We start from the raw sequence: 23,564 nt of genomic DNA on the forward strand, positions 1-23,564 counted from the left end.
GAGGGGGCTTGTTGTACCACCTCTGGGTATCTTTAACTCATTCATTCAACAGAAACGCACCAAGCCCTACTGTGTGCCAGGTCTGTGCTGGTTCTGGGAAAATGGCGGGGACTAAATAGCCCTGCTCTGTCCATTGGGAGCAAACAACCTTTATGGGGGTGACACCAAACAAGCAAGACATGCAGAGTGTCTTCTCAGTACACAACTTTCCTGTGGACCTATGCTAGTTTTGATTTTATGCAGGTTTTAAAAAAATGTTGATGTCCTTACACTTGCCTATCACATCCTTGAAATGAGAGGTCACATGGAGCCCCTTTCACCTCAGCAACTTGATCTTCATGGTGCACAAGCCTGGTCCTTGGGGTAGAACTGGAGGGGGATTTCCCTCCTGGGCACCAGTGGGCCCTGCCCTCCTCGCTAGGGAATCTAGGGCTTCAGAGCATTTAGCTTTCTTCTGGAGGCTCACCTCACCTGACAAGCCGTTCTTTCTAGGACAGAACGTCCAGCAGTTTGCAGATGGCCAGGACCCAGAAGACTCTGCTAGCCCTTCCTCAGAGAGAAGGTAGGCACTCTTACCTGTACAGGTAGAGCCATTCTGAGGCTTAGGGCCACAAGGAAGTGGACAACCCATGGTTGAGGTGTTCCCCTTGCATCCTGCCCACAGCAATCTTGAGTTGTCCCCTCTCCTCACCCAGCATGGCACGGTGGCTGGGATGGTGGTGGGCAGGTGGTGGAATACCATAATATTCTGTCCCCTCCACAGGGGTCCAGGCAGCCGCTGTGGCACCCACCCTGTTGCCTAACCTGAAGAGCAGCTGCTTCGACCGTGCTCTGCACCAGGGGCTCCTCCACCCCGCCCGGCGGCGCTGCAGTCCCACCTCAGCTCCAACTCCCAAATTGTCAAAGAAGCGCAAAGTGCATGCAGCCGGGGACATGTTCCCCACTGATTGGAGCCCACCACCCATAGAGTTCCTGAACCTGAGAGTACCACAGGCTAGCAGGGGGGCCCCAGCACAGAGGTGGCTAGGCCCAGGGGGCCCTCAGGGCCTGAGGACATGGGCTCCCCAGCTGCCTGAGGAGTTAAGCCAGGAGCCCCAGGACTTGGACCCCCAGGGGAGCCTGACCTCACTGGAGGAGCTGTTCTGGAACATGGCAGGCCCAAGCCAGAAGGCTACAGCTCCAGTGGTGGACACCCACACCTTGGTAAGCCAGTAGCCACCCCTTGGCCTCCTCTCCTTGCCACCTCTCCTCAGTCACCTCCAGACCACCCCCTTTTTGGCCATTCTCCCTTGGCCATATCCCAACTGCCCTTTGTTGGCCACCTGCCCCTAACCATCCCTCCTCAACTGCATACCCCCAACCTCTCCCCATCTATGAACCCTTGTGGCTAGGATGCATCTCTCCCCTTATATCTGCTACTAGTCCCTGCTAACAGATGGCTTGGGGTGGTGCCAAATTGGATCCCACTTCTGTGTGGGAGCCTTCAAGGCTTTTGAGGCTAAGGTTGGGGTTATCCACCTGGGCAAAAGAGGGACCTCGGTGCCTGGGTCTAGGCTAGGCCAGGCACAAAGACTTGGGCTAACTCTAGTCAGTGGATTGACATGCCTAAATGGAAACTTTAGTGATGAGCTTTAAGCTAGGTGAGAATATATAGCTGTTTATAGGTAGACTGTGGGGACACGGATCCAGGAAGTTTATTCTGAGAATAGGACTTAATTATTGTAATAGCCCAAGATTGTCAGTAATCTAAATGCCCACCACTAGGGAATTAATATATTATGTTCTAGTCCTACATTAGAAAGGTTTGTGGTGTTTTATTTATTTATTTATTTTTAACGTTCATTTATTTTTTTTGAGACAGAGAGAGACAGAGCATGAACGGGGGAGGGTCAGAGAGAGAGGGAGGCACAGAATCCAAAACAGGCTCCAGGCTCTGAGCTGTCGGCACAGAGCCCAATGCAGGGCTCAAACTCACAGACCGTGAGATCATGACCTGAGCCTAAGTCGGACGCTCAACCGACTGAGACACCAGGGGCCCCGAAATGTTTTTGTTTTTTTTTTAACTTATCTCTTTAGTATTGATATGGGATGCCCTCAAGACATACTATTAATTAGGCAAACCATAAGAGACTCTTAAATACAGAGAACAAACTGAGGGTTGCTGGAGGGGAGGTGGGTGGAGGGATGGGCCAAATGGGTGATGGGCATTAAGGAAGGCAGTTGGTGGGATGAGCACTGGGTGTTATATGTAAGTGATGAATCACTGGGTTCTACTTGTGACACCAATGCTACAGTGTATGTTAACTTGAATTTAAATAATTTAAAAAATGAAAGACATCCTACTCATTGAACAGAGCAAAGTATAAAATAGGGTTCATAGTTTGCTGCCATTTGTGTTACGGGTGGTGGCAGAAGGGAGTCTATAATGTACTACTGTTTGCTTGTCTGTGGATAAAATGTCTCTGAAAGCACACCAAGGAGCAAACACCTGTGGTCACCTGTGGGGAGGGACCTGGCTGGCTGGGGATGCAGGTGAGGCAAGACATCTTACTATATGCCTTTATACCTCTTGATTTTTTAATCATTTGAATGGGTTGCCTATTCAGAAAAATAAAATAAATAAAGGGCTTAATTTAGATTAACTTTTATTCTTTTTCCCCTTCTATCTGTCTGTCTTTCTGTTTGTCTCCCATTCTCACCTCCTGTTTCTCTAGTTCACCTCTGGAGCCTCGGAGAGCTATGCCAATAGCTTAGATTACTTACTACAGGAGAAGCGGTAAGCGTGGAAAAGGGTCCATCTTGGGATGTTCATTCTGTGGGGTTGGCAGCAATTTGGGGGGGGGTGGTTGTCCTCTAAGACTCCCAGCAAACTCGCCTCAGGATCAAGCAGCCTGCTGCACTCCTACACGGCGTGTCTCCTGGAGCGTCCTGTGTGCTCTGATCAAGTGAGCATGTGGTACGGCAGCCGAGTTGCAGGGGGGCATCTTGAAGGCAGAGAGCCCCAGACCTCTGCCACATCCAGAGCCCTTGTTCAGGGTTACTGTGGGTGGGATGCAAGGAGAATCCCTTGCTCTCTTCTGCCCAATTCATGCCCGTGTGGCAGCCTCTCAGCTCCCACTCAAATGTTCCGTGGGCGAGAAGGGGAAAAGGCAGGCAGCTTTGATGGAGATGTATAGCCTAACTATTGCCACGATGGTGATGCAGGCAAGTAAAGCTCATCGAGGCACCTGGCACTGGGAGATTCTCACTCGGCTAGGTCCTGTGCCAGGTGCCAGATAGGTGGAAGTGATTGTACAGGAGCCTCTCACCTGGAGATCTAACTGAATGATTCCACTATCTCCCATGCTAGAAAGTTGCTGTGGAGGGGCCTGGAATACTGACACCTGATTTAACCTGGGGGTCAGAAGAGGCTCCCCACAGGTATCCTTATCTCTGAACTTTGGAGGATAAGAAGATTTGGGGGGCAGCATGGGTGACCACACATGTGAAGGTGGGTACGGCAGATAATTCTGGTGGCTGACTAGAACTGGAATTCTCAGCACTGCAGAGTAGGGGTTGGTGGTCCACATGGCAGGAGGTACAGCCAAGATGTGAACCAGGGCTGGGTCACGAGAAGCCTCATGAACACAAGGTTGAGTTGGGAGAATTTTAAGGAGATAGTGATGTGATTCCTGCTGTGTTTCAGAGATCGCTCAGGCTACATTATGGAGAATGGATGGGAAGGGTGAGAGAGGAAGGAGGGTGAACAGTGATTGGGTGGGGTCTTGGGAGGAAGGTGGTAGGGCTGTGATGAATCTGCTGACCTGGGTGGCTGGGGCTCTGGGACCTGTGTGGAAGGGAATTCAGACCCAGACATGTGGCTTCAGAGGATCCTGGGCACATTCAGCTGGAAATCATCCAGTTGTGGCTGGCTAGGAGGATCTGAACTCCAGACAGCGGCCTGGGCTGGAGATGAAATCTTTAGGAACTGAGGACCTTTGGGGAAAGCCAGGGCGAGCACCTGGAGGGGGAGGACAAGGGCTGGGGAGGCTCCCTGGTTGTTGTGGAAGCAAGGATCCAGAAGGCCGAAGGATGCACTTGTACCTGCTTGGGAGTTTAGTGTGGTTAGGGCAGGAGGGAGGTGAGGGAGTCAGGTATCTAGCAAGATAATGGTAGGCATGCAGGCTGTGGTGGGAACAGACCTCTGGGGCTAGAGGCCACAGGGTTAGGGAGAGGAAGGGAATGAGCAGGACCTGGAGAACTGCCCCTGGGGCTGGAGAGGCAGGCCATGTGTCAGGGGCTCTGGGAGCCATGAACCTGGGACCTCTCCAGGTCAGTGTGGCCCGACCCCAGGAGGAGGAGAAGGAGCTAGGCACAGGCCTCGATGTGTTAAAAAGTGGGCAAATCCAAAACAAGGCACACAAACAAAGGCATGTTTGAAGCTGTGTGGTGAAAACTTTCCTTGAGGCCTGTCTGCTCTTATCTGCTTATTCAGAGAGAGTGCAGTGGATGCAACGTGATGCCTCTCCCCTGCCCCGTCCAAATCTAACATTGAAGGCCTTTATGCAGGAGTTCAGGGCCGTGGCCCCCATTCCTAGGCCTAACCCAGTATCAGGGTTGGATGACTGGGGACAGCGCTGACCTCTGTTGTCGGCTCTCATCTCTCTGCAGGGAACAGGCCCTGGAGCAGGAGCGAGAGAAGCTGCTTCAGCATGATTGTCCTGACCTCTACTCCCTGGATCTGGCTGAAGATGAGGCGCCTCTCACACCTGAGCACAGGTGGGGGGTAGTGGGCACAGGAAGGGGCAAGGGCCCATCCACTCTGGGGGGGGCGGGGGCAGTCCCTGCATCCACCTCTCAAGGCAGAGGATTGTCAACTGGCTCTCGGTTTTAGACAGTTTACCAGCAATTTGTGTACGTTTATGAGTTATCCAGCTGCCTCCTTTTCTTAAACCTACATTTAAAAAAAAACCAAAAAACCCCTATATTCATTCATTGGTTACAGAAATATTTGATTACCTACTGTGTGTCAGCGTCCAGTGGGGGCCTTTGAGGACATGGAGTTATAAAAACACGGCCTGCTCTGCCCCTGTTGTCTGCTCAGATTTATAGAACCAGATCTCTTGGGAAAATAACTGCACAAAACTACAGTCTAAGAGAAAACTGTCTTTCAAGGGGAGAATATGGCCATATGACATTTTTCATCTTCCCCTGTCTGGAGAAAAGAAGATGGCTTTTGTCAGTGCTGTCATGTGGGCGGGGGTCTCCTGGCCATGATTTAACTGGGCCATTGGCTGGGGGTGGGCTGGTGTTACCTGAACCAGTGTGTCTCAGAGATGCTGAGGGACCACAGTTGAATCCGTCTTCAGGGTACCCTGTTAGGCACCCGTCTATCCACCTGTCCAGCCAGCCAGCCAGCCAGAAAGCATCTATTAATGCCAACTTTGTGCCAGGCTCTTCTACAGACCCTTGGGATTCAGCAAAAACAAAACCAGACAGAAATCTCTGCCCTCCCGAGTGAAGATAGGTGACAAGTGCTCAGGAGAAAGGAGAGAGAGGTGGTATAAGGAGTGTGGAAGGCCTGAGGTTGTGCTTGAGGGTCAGGGAAGGCCTCGGTGAGCAGCTGGCTGGCTTCTGGCAGAGCCCTAAGAAGGAGGGGCGAAGCAGCTCTGGGGGCCCTGCAGGGGGAACTTACCTGCAGCCTTGGAGGGGAGGGCAGGGGAGAGGAGGTCAGGGAGAATAAGGGTGGGCTTGACATCTGAGCTTTTCCCCTGTGTGAGCTGGCCGCCACTGCTCCAAGCAGGATCCTCTGCCTCTGTGTCAAGAATAGACTGGGGAGCATGGGCATGGGGTGTGGCGAGGGCAGAAGAAGAAAGACAGGCAAATGAGCCATGGCAGTAATCTTGAGAAGTGAGGGTGGCTGGGAGTGAGGGTGGGGGGGTAAGGAGTAGGCAAATTCTGGATATATTCTTAGGGTGGAACTGAGAGGATTTATTGGTGAACTGGATGGGGAGGGTATGGAAGAAAGAGGGGAGCTGAAAGGGACCCCTAGGATTGGGCCTGACCAACTGGAAGTTTGGAGTTGTCTAACTTGGGGAAGACTAAGTGACGAAGGCTGGGGTGGGGCAGTTGTGGGATCAGGAGTTCGTTTGGGGGATCCCAGAGGTGAGACCAGGGAGACAGCTTGAATACCCTCATCTGGAGAGGCAAGCTTGGGAGGCACCATGTGTAGGTGATGTTTAAAGCCACAAATTGGATGAGATCACCTGGGGAGCGAGTGTATACAGAGAAGAACAGGGGCCCAAGGGCACAATGTAGAGGTCATGGTGACCTTGACAAAAGCAGCTCTGGTGGGTTGCTGGGGACGAACCTAACTGGAATAGTCCCACAGGAGAACAAGAGGAGAGGTGGGAAGAGAAAAATGCACAGTAGCTGAAGGGGGAAGTGAAGTCAGAATAGATCTTTCTGTATGTCTTTCTTTTACTTGGTTCCTCCTTCCTTCCATCCCTCCCTCCCTCCCTCCTTTCTTCCTTTCTTGCTTTCTTCCTTCCCCCCCCCCCTTGCATCTCTCCCTCTCTCATTTCTTCCTCCCCCCCCCACCTTCCTCCCTCCCTCCTTTCCTCAGGAACCCAGTTTCCAGGAGGGGCTGGGGAGGAGTCTGCAGGGGATGAGGTCACCTCATGTGACCATGTGGCTGCAGGCAGTTGGTCACCATGCCCTGGAGCATCTGCCTGTTCAGGCTTTGCTTTTTCTGTCAGCCTGAGTTATGTTAGTAAGCATTGGTCTAAGCAATGATAGGTCAAGTTTTCATGCATACTCTAAGTTCGCATTCTGCCTCCACTTACTAAGGGAATGTTGAGTGATAACATACAGACTCCTTTGGGGCCTCCATTTTAGGATCTCCAAATGGTTTACATTGCTTTTGTTGCCCAGACATGGTTATGAGCAGTACCTTGTCTGGCTGTGTGCTTTTTTTTTTCTCAAGTTTTTCTGATAGTCATCTCTGGGCTAGAGCAGGGATCAGCAAATTCTGTGTTCATAAATAGTAAATATTTTAGGCTTTGAGGGCCATGCACTCTCTGTTGCAACCACTCAACTCTGCTGTTGTAACAGGAAAGCTCCCATAGACAATGCATAAATGAATAAACATGCCTGTGTTGCAATAAAACCTTGTTTACAGAAATGGGCAGGAGTTGGCCACAGATTGTAGTTTGCTGACCCACGGCCTTGATTGGGAGGACCCCTGCCTCCTAACTTTTACTTTCCACCGTGAAAATCTGTGAGTGTTCAGATTTGAACAGCCATCCCAGATAGTTAGAGAGCTACTCACATGCTGCCTAGAGACCCAGAGAAAGGATGTCATGCAAGTCACATGGTGAACCCAAAAGGGCAGATGTGGTGGAGTGTGGAGACTGAATGGAGCCACTGGGTTTGGGCTAAGGCCTCTTTGGACAAGAGTGCCTTGGTGGCAACATAAGTGATAAACACAATTGTCTAAGTTGGGACTCATGGATTTGTTCCCAGATGTCCTACTCAATGGATAGATAGCCTTGGAATGAAACGTTTTGAACGTCTTTAAAAATCTCTATAGCAAGAATTAACTATTCTTGCTCTTCACCTTTCTAGTGAAGGATTCTGGAAGTCGTGGCTTGGATGTTTTGAAATTCCCCACAGAAGGGAGTTATCTGGGGAACTGGCTTAAGCCAGGTGTTCCAGGCTTTGAAATCGCTGATGATTTTCTGGGCACGTGACATTTTCAAGTAGTACTTTGAGAAAGGCTTTTTGACAACAGCTACTTTGAGGTGGTTGTTTTGATGTGGGATCATTTTTGATGGGACAGTTCAACATTCTGCTTCAAAGAAAATTACTCATGGATACACAAAGCCAGCAGCCTCTTCTGTCCGTGAATGGGGCCAAGGAGAGATGTGGGTCTGGAAGGGGTGAGGCTGGGGCTGGGGGCCAGCCACCATCTGTTAGAACAGTTGTCTGTGACCAGGAGTCACATGACTGCCACAGATGCCCGTTGTAGAAGAGACCCCCACAAGCTTCCAGAGCCAGAACATCCCCTCATGCTCTAAGGATTGGCTTGCATCTTGAATAGATGCCATCCTACATTCTCTATTTCTTAAAGTTAAAAGACCTTATGTGTGCTGGGGCAGGGGAGGGGGGAATATTTAAACTACAACATCATCCTTTATCCTTTCTTTGGGGCTGCACAGGAAATCTCCAATTAGACATGGAAGACTCATCTCAGAACTCTTAATGCACATACATTATATTTAATATCACAAAAGTCCCTTTGTATGATCGTTTGGGGGATAGGGCTAAGACCCTTTTACAGATGAGCCTGATTCCTAAAGACTTTTAATAATTTGTACTTTTTTTAAAAATACAAAAACAACCTAAGCCGTAAATACTCATAATGGCAAAGAAATTAACAAAACAGAAGATCATTTTACCATTTGTGTGATGGTTTGCAGAGGCTGCTTGCAAAAGGCTACAGGACAGAATCTCCCTGGTATTTTCATGTCATTTCCACACGTTGTGTCACTTCATCCTCAGGATGAGCCTATGACGTGCGTCAGCACCTTTTCTTGGGTCACTTGGCCAGAAAGTGAGACAGATTTCATCTGGGGAGCGGTGGGCTGCCAGCTACACTGCTCCACTTCCAGTGCCAGCTGCTTGTGTCCCAGACCCTGACGGGAGCCCCAAGTGCTGTCCCCCCTCCAAGTTCACTGTCAGGGCTCAGGCCATCCTCCAGTAAGAGGAGGAGATGCAGTGCTTGTAGCTTGTTTGATTTGGCTGCTATTATTGTTGTTAAATGTGTGTTGTGTATCTGTTATATCTCTACAAAAATCAAGCAGAACACAGTTGTATGAAGTAAACAGGAAATGTCTCCTCTTATCCCTCCCCCCAATCCTGTTCCCTAGGGATGACTCCAGCTCATACTTGGGTGTATCAGATGCATGTGGGTTGTTGAATGTGTCTAAGAATGTGTGTGTGCATATGTCTGCGTGTATACCTATGCACACACACGTACACACTTCCTATCTGAAACTTGCTGTTTTCACCCACTATTCCCTCTTAAATGGGTCGTTAAATCTTGACAATTTTTCCCTCTCCCTATAGAGTTAGAATGTGTCCCCTCTTCTTTCTGTTCCTTCCCTGTCCCTGGGACCCAGCTATGATCTACTAATCAGACTCACAAGGCAGGGCAGGGCCTAGAACTCTGCATTTTAGCAGACCTCCCTGGGGAGTCCTCCTGATCACAAGAGCCTGAGGACTGGTGCCTCAGAAGAAGAGTCCCGGCTCCTTCACTGTGCAGATGCCCTCCCTGACCCTGGCTGCACCCAGAGCTTCTCTCCTCTGCTCCTGGCAGCACCGTGCAGGCAGCTCTGTGGCTGGCCCACTTGCTGAAGGCTATTGTGGTGATTTTGTTTACCTTTCTGTTAGGCGTGCAGTGGCAGCCCACGACTGACTCATCCTTCAGCACCTGGCACCTACACATCGTGGCACTCAGTGAAAGTTTGAGCTGAACAAAGCCAATGGGTGGGGCTGGGTTTGGGACCAGGACTTCTGGCTCCTGGACTAATGTCCCAAGCAAGGGATTGGGGTGCATGACAGAGAGTGGGATGGCAGAGTTCCTTGGTCTGCATCTCATAGGCTCCTTCTTTATCAGCAGGTGGCGCTGTCTCCCCCCCAGTCTTGTCTCCACCAGGCTCTGGCTGCAGGGCAGGGGCACCTGCAGGCCTTCCCGGCCTCCCTCTGTGCTGCAGACCAGGTGTGCCTCCTGACCCTTGGCTCTCTGGCTCCTTGCTTTGGCAGGATGCTCGTGGAGAGGTTCTCCATGTCACTACAGGTCATCCCACCAGTACATCCCGGTGAAACCGTGTTTCTACCCAGGCGTCATCCCCTGTATTGCATCCTGGACTGTTCACACCTGAAGCCACGTAGCCACCTGGAAGGGCTCTTCCTCAGGTAAATGTCGGCATGGCATGGCCAGGCCTTCTCCCTCATGGAGCCCAGTGTTTAGGACTGCCCCAAATGAGGAAATTCAAAGCCGTGTTTTAGCCGATTTGGATATGGCTGTTTTCAGAGATATAGATGAAATGGTCACACATGTCTACTTATAACATTTAATTTACTGATTTAGATGCACATACTTTGAAAAGGACTATATTATAGCAAATACTAGGTAAGTTGTGTATTTCCCTATTCATATTGCTTTTTCCTCTCCCACACCCCAGTTTCATGGAACAACTTTAGTCACACTCACCATACCTGCCTTTGGGGTTGTCTCCATCAACACTGGAGCCACTTTCTGGGCCATCCAGCAGTTTTCCAGAGCACATCATCGTCATTTCCATCTGCTCATTGGAGACACCACCCTTCAGTCAGTGTGCAATGCTAACGGTGAAAAGTTTGTCCCCGGCCGTAAGTGCACACCATGTTAACATTGGACAGCTGCCCCATTGCTCTCCTCTGTGGAAGGAAATTTACGTTCATTCTCACATAGCCACTGCCTGTGTTGCTTTTTAAGGGAATTTTGAAACTTTACCACAGTAACACTCAACACTTGCAGTTGTGAATCCATATATCTAAGAATAAGAGAGAAAGCCCGTAGGACTCAGTGCAGTGGCTGTCCACTCGTGCTCATGAGGCCAGTGCCCCGCTGGGCCTTGGTGGCCAAGGGGATGGAGAGGAGTACACGGAACCCACACCAGCCAGCAGGGAGCACAGAACTTGAGCTATCCCTGTGATTTCTTGAAAGTAGGAGTTTTGTTGTCTTTTCCAGCTATTTAGGGCTCCTATGTCTATTTCATTAATTCTAAACCCATCTAATTTCATAATATAAAGGTAACAGTATTTTGATGTCTTTCCTTTAAAACGTTCTATCTCGGGAAGTTTCAAGCTTTACATACTTTATGTAGAGAGAACAGTATAATAATTCTCCATATACTCATCACTCAACTTCCAACAGTCAACTCAAAGCCAATCTTGTTCCATCTCAACCAGTGCCCACTAACGTTGTCCCCTCAGGATTTTTTTAGAGAGAGAGAGCATGAAAGCATGAGTGAACAGGGGAGGAGGAGAGGGAGAGGGAGAGAGAGAATCCCAGGCAGGCTCCATGTTCAACGTAGAGCCCAATGCAGGGTTTCGTCCTAAGACTCAGGGATTGTGACGCGAATCAAGAGTTGCATGTTTAACAACCGAGCCAGCCAGGTGCGCCATCTCCTCAGGGTTATTTTTAAGCAAATTCCAGGCACATATACTTTAATCTGTAAGTATTTCAGTTTGTGTCAAAAGATAAGACTCTACCTTTTTTTTTTTTTAGGACTACCTTTAGATATAACTTAAATGCCATTATTACACCTAAAAAATACATATTCTTCATACCGTTAATATTAGTCAGTGTTCAGATTTCCTCAGTTGTCTTCAAAATGTGTATTATATGGTATTCAAACAAGGCCAAATGTCTCAATTAGTCATAACGTGAATGGTGAAATAATATTGTATGGCATTGATGCCCCAACATATTTAACCGTTTTCCTCATTTTTCTCAACATATATGTTACTTCCAACCTTTCTGTAAGCAGTGTGGTAGAAAACATCTTTATACACAAATAACTGTGTGAAATGTGGCCCCGGATGTGCCATGAGGCGACTGGGCCTGAGTGTCTGTCTGCATATTGGTAAAGGTTGACATTGCTGTGATGAAAAGGTGTCTAATAAAGGGGATGATGAAAAGGGAAAACAAGAAACAACAAGGGGTTGTGGGAAAAGAAGAAGAGTAGTGGCACAGGAGAAAGGGGAGGGGCGGAGAATGGGAGAATGGCGGGGAAAGAACAGGAGAGAGGGGAGGAGAGAGGAAGGCGTCTCACAGAGCTGCCTTAGCCGGCTGTGGTCTGTGTGGACAGCATGTTTCCTGTCCCAGACTGGACTGCCAGCAGGAAGTGTTTTGACAGACGAGATGGCCCATGCAGCAGTGACACGGGAGCCCGGCAGCCCTGCCAAATGGGGCCAGGTGGCCGGCCAGCCTCCCTGGAGTGAGGAATTCAGACCCTCCTCCCCCAAGTATGCTAATGAAGCTCAGTTGAGATGGCTTTGCCAGCCACTGGAGCCGAGGGCCTTTCTGGAGGAATGCCCTCCGCCTTACACATGGTCAGGTCAGGTGGCCCCTGCTACGCAGTGGGTAAGGGCCACTTCCTGAAGGTCACCATTTAGCCTTGGGGCCATCTTTTATTTCCTACTTGTGCCAAGGACTTCAAGCCCAGACACAAGAGAGGGAAATAGTGGTTCAATAATTACCCCCACTGTGCTCAGCCGGAAACACAAAAATGGAGGAAGAATAAAAGGTTACTTGATCTCTCAAGAGACAATATGGTTCGATTTTTTGCCATACAAAAAGCTAGCACTTTGTGAGATTACAGGTAACTTTTATTTTCCTTATATTCTTCTGCATTTTATGAACTTTCTAAATGAACATGTTTTGTTTTTAACAGGAGAGGTTTTAGGGCAAAAAGTGAATGCGACTTTTAAAAGCCACTTCTTGAAATAGATGCACGTCTCCTTACCCTTCTGTGGAGAGGGACATCATCTTCCTCCCCACTGTATGAAGTGGGGAATCTTGGCACAGATTGCCAGGCAAGTGCGGGCAGCCTCAGTGTGTGGGCTCCAGGCCTTTCTCCCGGGCTGCATCTACACAGGTTTATGCACAAGAGCCCATCTCCTGGAGCCCACAGCCCCAGGATTGGAGCTGGCCTGGACGATTCTCTCTTGTCATCACCCAGCTGGATGTATGACCTCGGAGGTCAGTTCCTTGGAACCAAAGTCACATGCCTTTATGGCAGAAGTTGGTACCAGGGGTGAACCTTTCCCTCCCTTGACAGCAGTTCAAAAAGAAATCTGATCACCCCCCAAGGGGAGAAGCATTGGGACCTATGCCCACATGCAGCTCAGAGGCCAGGGCAAACTCCATGGGAAGGGTGGAGATTGCCTGCTGAATTGTTCGTGGCCTTACCTGGGCCCACACAGAGTGCGCAGGAGTGTCAGAAGTGTCCTCAGAGTGTGTCTGCCACTGTTCCTGTGAGGTGTTCACAGTGTATACTCAAGGAGCCCTTCTTCCGTGAACACTTCTGCAGGCAGGAGGAGGAGGCCGGGTCTGAGCCCAGTAGATGTAAATGGGCTTGTGCAGTGGATCTCCCTGAGGCCTCTTGTTTTGCCAGGACCTCTTCCACTTCCTGGTGATGCCAGCAAGCTTGGTCCAAGGACCTGGGGGGGTGGAGGAAGGGGTGGGTCGCAGAACCAGCCAAGATGGTCCTTGGCTTCACGCAGGGTGGAAATCAAACATGAGCCAGCAGAAGGTGAAAGTAGAGTTTATTGAAGAGAGAGAGAGAGAGAGAAAGGGTCGGAGCATCTGGAAGACTGGAAAAGGAAAAGAGCGGGAGTCTCGTCTTTGTTCGGGGTCTGGGGTTTTTACTGAGGACAGTGGTCTGATGTATGTGTCCTCTCAAACATCCAGGAACCAGTTAGAACAAAGATGAGGGCCCAGGTGTTATTCCTTGGAGCCAAAGGGCCTTGGTTTCCAGATGTCTAGCTCCGGAGGTCTGAAATACGCATATGATAGCTTCCTCAGTTCTCACCTGGTCCTTCCTTAGGTGTTATTTGTTCTAGAGAATCATTAACTCCTGGTCCCATAAGGGGAGGCCGTAAGCTATTTGCATTACAAGGCCTGTGTAAAGTGAGGTGGGGGTGTAGGTCCTAGCAAGGATAGAAACAGGATAAGAAGCAAAGGAGAAAAACACCTTTCTTCCTCATGGGGTCCCTTTGGTTTCCCTGTCTCACTGGCATGCCAGGGTTGTAGCCTGGGTGAAATAAATCCAGCAGTTACGGAGTATGGATGGGGCTGAGCTGCCTCACTGGCTTCGGCTGCCCCCAAAAGTAAAGAGCCAGCGGAAGCAGCCGGCTGGGTGGTTGCTGGGATCCCTGGACTTCTGCCTTTGGAGGGTGCTCACTCATCTTTAAACAAAGGAAAGAAGGAAAAAGAGGAAGAGCAAGGATGAAGGCTCTGACCATTATTCCTTTCTGTTCTCCTGAGGCATTTGACTTAAACTTGCATTTGAGGAACTTGGCAAAGACACAGAAACTGATGCTGTGTAAATAACTACACTTGGTACTTATCCCTCTGCCATCACTTGGGATTCCCAGCGCATTTAGATCCTTTGCCCTCTGGGACTGCTGCCCAAAAAATGGATGAAGATATAGAGGGTAGAGGAATGTGTACTCAGGCGTTATCGGGAACACACAGTCCAAGTAGAAGGTCACAACTCTGCCCAGGAGCCCAGTGTGCTGACCCAAGCTGGTCCTTTGTTTTGTGTTATTCCCCTTTTCAGCTAATCCCCTCCCCTCAATTTCCACCACCACCAAACTCCTCCCCACCCCCCCCCCTTACTTCCTTCTGTTCCTGTGCCTTGCCACAGGTGGCTGGACAGTATTCTGGCTGTGGCTACTTCTTATCCCAGGTGGGAACCTGTCACAGGGATCCTCAGACTTGACAGCTGGGGCTTCTCGCCCAGCCAGGCCTGCTTGGCATGTGCTGCCCAGGAGGCTCTGTCCCTCCCCTTCTCACTCCCAGGTCCTCTGACAGTCTCAGGATAACTTCCAATTTAGGATTGGCTTTGTAGCAGGCAAAGGCACCCAGTTGGACCCAGGGCCAGTGTTCTTGGCTTGCGGACATGAAGTGGGTATTTTCACAGATTTAAAATTGATTCTGTAACCTGCATGAGCTTTGGGCACATATACTTAGTTTCCCCACCCTTTTCCTCCAGGCTCCCCCTCCTGCCGCAGATCACAGATCCGGGGGCAGTGTCTGCACAATCAGCCTTATCCCTGCCATTGAAGGGAGAGGGCTTATGGTTTCACCGAGGTGAAGCAGTACTGCCCTCACCGAGCATGCACACACTAGGCTTGTGATCCAGCTTACACAGGAGATTCCTTGCCTCTCACATAGCTCTAAGCACAGAATTCCTTGAAAGCCATTCCTTTCAAGGCACAGCTGGATCATGCCCTTTCTGCCTATCTCTTGCTCCTTGTCTTATAGGCTAAACCTAACTGGGCAACAGCGAACTCAAAGGCAGCCAGATCTTTTCTCTGGCAGATACTGGGCTGCTGGGAGGCTGGCAGAGCCGAAAAAGGAGACATTGTAACCAGAGGGTATCTCTCCCTCAGAGCAGCAGTTGGAAATGTGATGATCTGAGCCAACAGGGGCTTGTACAATCAATTCCCCTACGGAGAAACTGGTGGGGTGCCCCCTGAGCAGAATGCCAGAGCCAGAGTCTCCTTAGAGTTCCGGAGTACCAGCCTCCTTGCCACATGGCTCCTGGCCAGGACGTGTCAATCTGTGAGGTCTTCCAGGCATTGTTCACTTGGTTATTGTCTGTGTTCAGGGTGCTGTGCTTGAACCATGCGTGCATTGCGGGGTCAGCCCATGAAAGTGTCTGTGTGACCGAGCACGTGAATTAGAGCAGAGTGTGCCAGCAGCCCTGGGGTGCACACGTGTTTGTATGTACAAATAAAGGTCTATTTTAGAGTGGTCAGCTTCACAGACATAGGAACAAAGCCACTTTCTCCCCTGAACTTAAATATTTTGGAAAAAAATATATACAATTTGTAAATTGCCTGGACATACTCAAAGAGACAGCAACTTGGCTCAGACAAGAATCTTTCTTTTGGAGCATTCTGTTCCTGGCAGATTAAAATATGTCCTTTTTAAAAAGGAGAAGAAGGTTGGGCTTACCGATGAAATTTCTATCTAGAGTCATCTGAAATTGACTGAAATAGAGTTATCTGAAATGTTCTTTGCATGGATCTGGCCATTAAAAAGGAGAACAGACATGAAGTTACTTTTTCATTTCCTGGAATCCATATTCATCGCCTTTGAGACATCATCTAGAACAAGAGAGCAAAGGAGCATTCACAAAATGCAGAGGGTCAGAGAACCCTACCCCAAACCCAGCCTCCCTGGGGGTACCCAGGAAGGGTGGTGAAACCCAGCCAGCCCCTCCGAAATGACTCTGAAAGCACCATCCACCAGAGGCTCTACGGCCACGTGAAATAGTTCAACTCGTTTTATAGGGACCTGGGATCCTGTTTGTCTGGATGGTCTACCAGGGCCACAGAGTATTCAAAGCTAGGCTCCTCTCCATGCTGGCAGTTTGATTTTTGAGAGCTTCCTGTAGCCCCACAGGGGTCCCGTATGCCTGAGTGCCATCCCCGCCCCACCCCCCCCACCTTGACTCTGCTCCTCACTCACATGGTTCCTGGAGAATCTTCTGTGACACCCTTGTTTGTTATTTCCTTCCCAGAATGTCTCCATCTTGGGCCTCTTTCTGTTATTTTCCCATCTTCTCAGGTGTCCTTTGTTTCGGAAAAACACAAGACAGGTCAGAAACGCTCTGTGTAACTGGATCTCAGACGCTGGTCCCACGTGGGCCCCGAGGGTAATTCTGTCTGCCCATTGCAGCCCAGGCCCTTGGCTAAGAGGTGACTCCTCATCTCGACACAGAGCCTCTTTGCAACCTTGGTAAATACCTCAGTTTTCCCCTCCATCAAATGGAAAGGACAAAATGTACCATCCATTCATATGTTTAAAACACTGAGAGATGTTCATGGAGAGCAAATGATTCTGGTGATGGTGTGGGTTGTTTTTCCTTCTGACAGCTCCTGGCATCAAGGGCTCCAAGCGTTTTTGTCCATAGCAGTTACTGATGTGATTCTGGCATCTGGTAAAGCTGAAATATGGAAATCCCCCGCAGCTTTCGTGAGACAGGCATGTTGAGGGAGGCTGCCAGGCCGGCTGCGTGGAGGCCTCCCCTAACTTCACTCCTCTGTCTCCGCAGCTGCCCACTGGCCCAGCAGCTCTCCTTCCTGCGCAGTGGCCTCCTGAGCAACCTCTACCTACACACCCCCGATTGCCCTGTGCCCCTGCTCCAGTGGCTCTTCCAGGTGAGGAGCACAGACCTGCCACTAGGTGGCGGGAGCATGCTGGCCGAACAGCCCAGTCAGGGCTGCATGGGGGGAGGAGGGGGGTGGGCACTTCCCTCTTCTGGCCTTGGGTGCTGCTTGGTCTGTCCCAGTCTGCCAAAAAGAGGGAGGAGAGCTATGGCTATGATGACAGTCATCACAGAGTTCAGGGACCAGCTCATGGTCTCACTCCATTCCCCCTAGAGTGTGGGCCTCACTGGGTGTTGCCTGAGCCACCAGAAGGCCTCTCCCTGACTACTTGCTACCCTGCAGGTGCTTCCATTGTGTCCAGGCTCCTCTGTATTCCCAAGTCACAGGTCCTGGCCCTGGTCCCACAAGTAGCCTTGCAGTGCCTGTGGAGGTGTGAGGGCCATCATGAATTTACAGCTAGGTGTGCCCCAGTGTTTGAACATTTGGCTCTCTCTGTGGAGTTTAAGGTTTCTGGAGAAGTCTAGAGCAGCTGCTCTGTCTTCTCCTTTCTTCCCTTCTTGCTACTGGAACATTTTGCCTTGGGGGTACATGCGTTCTGCCCTGGGCTTGAAACCTTTGCCCTGAGAAAGACAGAACCCAGCAGGGATAGCCCTGGAACCAGCTGCTGTCATCTGAATGCAAGGCATGAGGGTGCCGGCCTTGGCACCCACCCAGGACCATCCCTGCCTGGGGATGGGCAGGTCACAAGTTCCAGCTGGTCCTGTTCCTGCCAGTTGGGGCCTGGACCCCAGCTGTAAATTAGAGCCACCATGCTGGGTGGATTGTTCTAGGAACTCCTCTGCCTGGGCAGACTGGCTGCCTTCCAGAAAAGGCCCTCCTGCTCTCTCCTCTTCCCTCTGGGATCCTTTCCACCTCCCTCCCTGCCCCAGAGGAAAAGGACACCCTCAGCTCCTGGGGCCCCAGTGTGTGGCTGATGCCCTTGCCCCTCCCCCAGGCCCAGTGGGGACTGGAGGGCCAATAACAGGGAACAGTGCGGCCATTATTCTCTGCCTCCTGTCAGTGCAGTTTCTCTTTGCTCCTTGCACAGTATATGACAGAATGCACAATCAGGCGTTGGGAGACACAAAGAACCCATCTGAGACGTCGCCCACAGAGGGTCCTTGTGTGACCCTGACATGGCGTGGGGTGCCTTCCCTATCAGTCAGCCTGCGAGCAGTGGGCGAGCCCTGCCCTATGTCTTCTCCCACCTGGTCACCTCAGCAGGGGGCCATAGAACAGAGGACCTAGCCCTGAGGCCAGACAGGCACTAGCTGTGAGTTCCAACTCTGCCACTACTCCCCTGTGACCTTGGGCGGGTTATTTAGTGTCAGCTCTATGCCTCAGTTTCTTACTCTGTAAACTGGGACCAACTGTCCCATGTGAAGATTAAGTGAGGAATTCCTGTGACCTGCCTTGTCCTTATGGTCACAGCACAACTCTGCCCAAGGCCTGGACGTCATCCGGAAGGGATGATGTTAGCTCAGAGGTTCTTGTTCTCCATCTTCAGGAGGAGAAACAAAAGCTCTCCCTCTCCCAACGGCTTTAAGCCAGATAAATGAAAGGGGTGCACTTAGCCCTGGGAGCCTTCTGGGGGAGACTCTGCCCAACATCTTTGTCTCCGGAGAGGGAAGGAGGAGCAGGGCAGCTGACGTCTGCCAAGCACAGTGACCATGTGGCCACTCATGTGGCCACACTATGGGCCTTATCATGATGGACTCTGATATTTCACTTTGGAGGTTTTGGTTTTCTTTCCACTTGGAACGTATTTTCTTCTAGTAACAAGTAGCATTTATATATTCATTCATTCCCAGGCATGGGTCGAGTACCTGCTACAGAGTATAGGGATAGAAGGATCTTGGAAATGGTGTCCCAAGTAAATTCTCAGAATGTGGCTATGGTTGGTGCTCAGCGTACTTCAAAACTTCACATTGTTAGTGGGGAGTATGGTTGCAAGAAGGCAGAAATCCATGGGGGCTCCCTGGAGCTGCTAGTGGGATTCTCCTAAGGTGCAGGGGTGGTTCATGGGATCCAGGGGTGGGGCCTCAAGAAAAGCTAGAATCAGGATGGGGAAGGCTTAGGATCCTAGGACAGGCCTTAGTTTCTCTCTATTCCCCAGGCTCCATGGCCAAGTCAATTCCCAGGAAGGAGAGTCTTATTGGCCCAATAAGGGTTAAGTGACACCTCCCCCCCACCCCCCAAGTCCAATCAAAAGCAGCTAGGTGAGTAGGGTCACAGGGCTGCTGGGGCCCTTGTGTATACCTGGGGTTGATCTGAGACCTAGGGATGGGTGAGCTAGGCAGATTTCTCCAACCTTGCTCATTGAACTGTTTTCTTTGGGAAGGACATACTGAGTTCCCATGGAGACTAGGTCCTGCCGCTTGCCACCCTCCCTCCTCCCAGTGGAGTGTGCAGTGGAGCTGGGTGAATGGGCTTTGGCCTTAGTGTTCATGAATTACTAAGCTGGTCAGGCAGGTGGCATATGCTCTCAATGAATGCATATTCTTGTTGGGAAATGATAAGTATGACAAAGTTACAAGAAGCTATGAGAGGAAGAGGGAGGCAGAGTTCTGGTAGTGTAGGTCAGATCCCTGGGAAGACGACTCTGAGACGGGGTTCCCCTGAGCTTCTCTGGGGATCCTTCCCAAGAGCCACACCTCTGAGGGAGAGCAGCCAGGCAGAGAAAATTTCAGAGCCCACAGTCAGTTCTTCGGGGGACTTTGAAAGTGGGATGACCCTTTAAAGTTGTCCCAGTTGAGGCAAGAGGTCCAGGCCTCTGGACTGGTATTGGCCAGTTATCAGACTAAGGCTACACTTGGAGAGGGGGTATGACTTTGAGGCATTCCCACCCTGCAAGTTCAATGCCCAGAGAGGAACTCAGCTCAGGACTCTCAGCAAGCAACAAACCCAGCCCCCAGCCCCTGGGGATGAGAGCTTTAGGCCTGAAGAGGGAACGTGCCCAGCATGTCCACCACAGCAGGCTCTTCTCTGCACTCTCGGAAGGATGGTATAATATGCAGCAGGGCCGACCATGGGCAGGAACAGGGCCACCAAGGCACTGCCCCACCCCTAAGGCCTGGCCCCATCTGTGGCCAGGGTGGCCCTGAGCAGGATGGCCCTGGTGGGGAAGGTGCTGTCCCCCTGTTTTTCTCCATGTCATGTTCTCTCCAGATTCAACATCCCCAGATTATGATCCTCAGACTCAAGGAGCATTCAAGTAAGGATCCCAGTGAGTTCGAGTCAGGTGGGTGACCTGCACTCCCCACTCGGTTATTCGAGGATCTGTATTCCGTACCAAGTCCCCCCAGAGCCAGTGGTCCAAGATGACTGTAAGTTAAGGCAGTGACCCGGAAATGACACGAGGATCATGGAGAGTAGCCGTCTTGTCATTGTCCAGCTGAGTGTACTGAGTGCTTTTGAACTCTCTCTCTCCTCTACACTGGCCCCTGCCCTGGAGGGGGCATGGCCGTGACCACAGGGAGTAAGGGCCAGAAGGACCGATACTCTCATACAGAGAGGTGGACAGAGTAGGAGATTTCAAGTCACATTGGCCTGGGATTGAATTCTGGCTTTGCTACTTACTAGCTGTGTGACCCTGGGGAAGTTGCTTGACCCCTCTGAGCTTGATTTTTCTCATCTGTAAAATGTCAAAAATGGCAATATCGTTCTGCCACGTGGACTTGTGAGGGTTAAATGGAATTTATTTGGTATGGAATAATAAAGGTTTATTACTATTATTATAGGAATGACCCAGCTAACCTGCTTTTTTTCTCCTTCTAGCTGCTGACATGGCCTCCAGAAACTTCTTCAGGAGCCTTTGGCCTCCTGTGGGATCTCAGTGTGAATGGGCTCTTCCATCAGTCTGGTCAGTACTAGGGAGCAGAGTGGAGACTTTTGCCCTGAGTACCCAAGCTCGAGAGCCTATATAATACACAGCTCTCCGCAGCCCTGGAGCATGGCATGCAGGAGAGGTGCTGGTGGGGACATTGCATCACTGGGACATGGAGACATCGGGCCATCTTTGGCTCTGGCTCCAGCATTAGTAAAAAGCTGAGCCAACAGGCTCCTTGGCACCTTGATCTGGCTTCAGACCCATATGTCACTGTGGCCAAGTCCAGGCTGACCTCACAGACTCTTGGGATCCCAGAACAATCTGGAACATGAGTTTTCTGGACTTAAAGGGACAGCTTGCCTCTGAGTTCTTCCTGCGGGCCCCAGTTTGCTTGGGAGGGTTTCAGGAACATCTGCATCTAATCAGGGAAGCTCCTTGTGTTGAAGTCACCAAGGGGGAGGGCCTTGAAGCTGTGCCTCCACCAGTAGTCCCCCTTGGCTCCTTGGGTATCAGCAGAGCCCCTAAGTTTGATCCAGGCAAAAATGAGAGCCCTAAGTCTGTACCTTCGTCCTGACATTGAAAAGGTGATTTAGGTCATCTCTATACCTGAAGATGTTCAGAGTTCCACAGAGCAATCAGTTTTCCCTTTAGTGGCTATACCCTTCCCACGCTGTCATCATTTGGTACCTGAACCTAGACACTTGGGCACCAAAAGCTATCATGTAGCCAGTTGAAAGGTGCTTACGGCAGACAGGGAGAGGGATTCACAGGTGTCCGGAGCCTGCTTTTGCCCACAGCTGTAATCTGCCCACCCTCCCACTAAAATTTGAAAGCACCTAACCCTAAAGATCAAAGTTATAGACCCACCATGCAGCATTAAGCCCCTGCCCCACTGGCCCTTTGGATTTCTGCTTTTGTGCCTCTTGTACTTAAGGAGTTGACTGAGCTGGGGCCCATCTGTCAAATGAGAGCATTCCAGACTCCCGCATCCCCTCCTCTCCTCCCCCATTCCCCATCCCCACGCTGGGACCCTTGTAACTGAGGTCTTCTGAATAGCACCAGTCTGGGCATCCCCACCCTTTTCATAACCTCTGCCCCTGCAGCCCGAGCTGCCCTTTTTTGAACCTCTGGGGCCTCCTCTGCGGCATGCCTGCCCTTTTGGGGAACAGAGGCCTTCCTTGTCTTGCTCCTCTCCTCCATGCAGTGGTATGTGTTTCCTCCCGCAGAGGCAGAGGGGACATCCCACTCTTTTTTGCTTCTTGTTCCATCGTCCCTGATTCACTTGTCTTATCATCCCCATCAGGAGGGGACAGGATCCTGCTCTGAAGTTCCCAGCCAGTTCACCTCTGGCTCCAGAGAGTTTCTCATGGTATCACTTGAGAGCCCAGCCTGGGCTTCTCTTTCTTTCCCATTGGGATAGAGACTGGCCTAGAGAATTCCATGCCAAGGTTGGGATCTTGACTGATTTGGGGAAGGTCAAAGTCCAGGTCCACAAAAGAATTGAAAGCAGGGACTTAAACGGGTATTTGTACACCCAGGTTCATAGTAGCATTATTCACAAATAGCCAGAAGGTGGAAGTAACCCAGGTGTCAATGACAGATGAGTGGATAAAATGTGGTATATACATGCAATGGAATACTATTCAGCATTCAAAAGGAGGGAAATCTCTGACACAGGCTACAACATGGGTGAACTGTGAGGACATTATGCTGAGTGAATAAGCCAGGCACAAAAGGACAAGCACTGTATGGGCCACGTATGTGGAGTACCTACAGGCATCAAGTTCGTAGAGACAGAGCATGGAATGGTGGTTGCCAGGACCCAGGAGAAGGGACAGTGGAAAGTTAGTGTGTAATGGGGACAGAGTTTCAGTTTGGGAGGATGAAAAAGTTCAGGAAATGGACAGTGGTGATGGTTGCACAACAGTGTGAGGGTACTTAACACTGCTGAACTGTGCACTTCAAAATGGCTAAGGGGAAATTTTTATGTTACGTGACTTTTACCATAACTATAAATAAATAATAAAATAAAATAAAATAAAATAAATAAAATAAAATAAAATAAAATAAAATAAAATAAAATAAAATAAAATAAAATAAAAAACATATAGGTGTCAGCAGAGAATCTACCAAAAGCTGGAACTAAAAATCAACCGCCAGTTCAAGAAGCATGTGTAAGGTTAAATTAGATCCAGAATGGGTATAAAAGGAAGTCGTGCTCCTCAGGATTTGTTAGCAACTTGAGGTGCTCTGAGTGTCCTTGTCCTCTGTAGGACACAGCCCTCTAGGGCAGAACCTGCGAGCTGCCTTCCCTCCAATTTGGAACTGTGATTGAAGTATGTGTTTTCAGGTTGCCTGGCCTTTCTCTTTAGTAAAATGGGGAGATTTGCATGTGTGTAAATTTCCATCCCTTGCTGGAGTTTGTGGTGACTGGCTGTTTTTCACAGACAACCCTGGGGAAGGTCTTACTGTCCTGAGTAAAGGGAGAGCTGAGGCCAGCCCAGGCCTCAGAGTGGACTGTTACAGGTGTGCCCTGGATGACTGGGGCTGAGGGCTGAGCAGGGTTCAGGTCTGGGGGTCACTGGAGTTTTGGAGTATGGTGGATATTGCTTTCCTACATTGAGAAGCAGCACACATCACCTGGTAAAAGCTCCTTGGTGAGCTCGAAGACTAGGATATTTCAGAACACTGACATTTTTCACTGCAAGGGGTGTTTATGCATTTATTTAGAAGACATACATTGAGTGTCTCCTCTGTTCAGTAC

General features: G+C 50.2%; 1 protein-coding gene across 1 annotated transcript in view; it reads left to right on the forward strand.

The window, feature by feature from the left end:
• The window catches only part of FAM178B (family with sequence similarity 178 member B), a 92,098-nt gene that overhangs the window by 808 nt on the left and 67,726 nt on the right, over nucleotides 1-23,564 (forward strand). Inside the window, exons 2-8 of the mRNA XM_032592772.1 lie at nucleotides 498-562; nucleotides 764-1,185; nucleotides 2,715-2,776; nucleotides 4,651-4,758; nucleotides 9,805-9,957; nucleotides 16,878-16,983; nucleotides 20,749-20,833. Of these exons, the coding sequence (XP_032448663.1) occupies nucleotides 498-562; nucleotides 764-1,185; nucleotides 2,715-2,776; nucleotides 4,651-4,758; nucleotides 9,805-9,957; nucleotides 16,878-16,983; nucleotides 20,749-20,833 (1,001 nt within the window). The remainder of the gene's footprint in view (nucleotides 1-497; nucleotides 563-763; nucleotides 1,186-2,714; nucleotides 2,777-4,650; nucleotides 4,759-9,804; nucleotides 9,958-16,877; nucleotides 16,984-20,748; nucleotides 20,834-23,564) is intronic.

Source organism: Lynx canadensis, chromosome A3 (assembly GCF_007474595.2).
Source record: "Lynx canadensis isolate LIC74 chromosome A3, mLynCan4.pri.v2, whole genome shotgun sequence".
Taxonomy (NCBI): Eukaryota; Metazoa; Chordata; class Mammalia; order Carnivora; family Felidae; genus Lynx; species Lynx canadensis.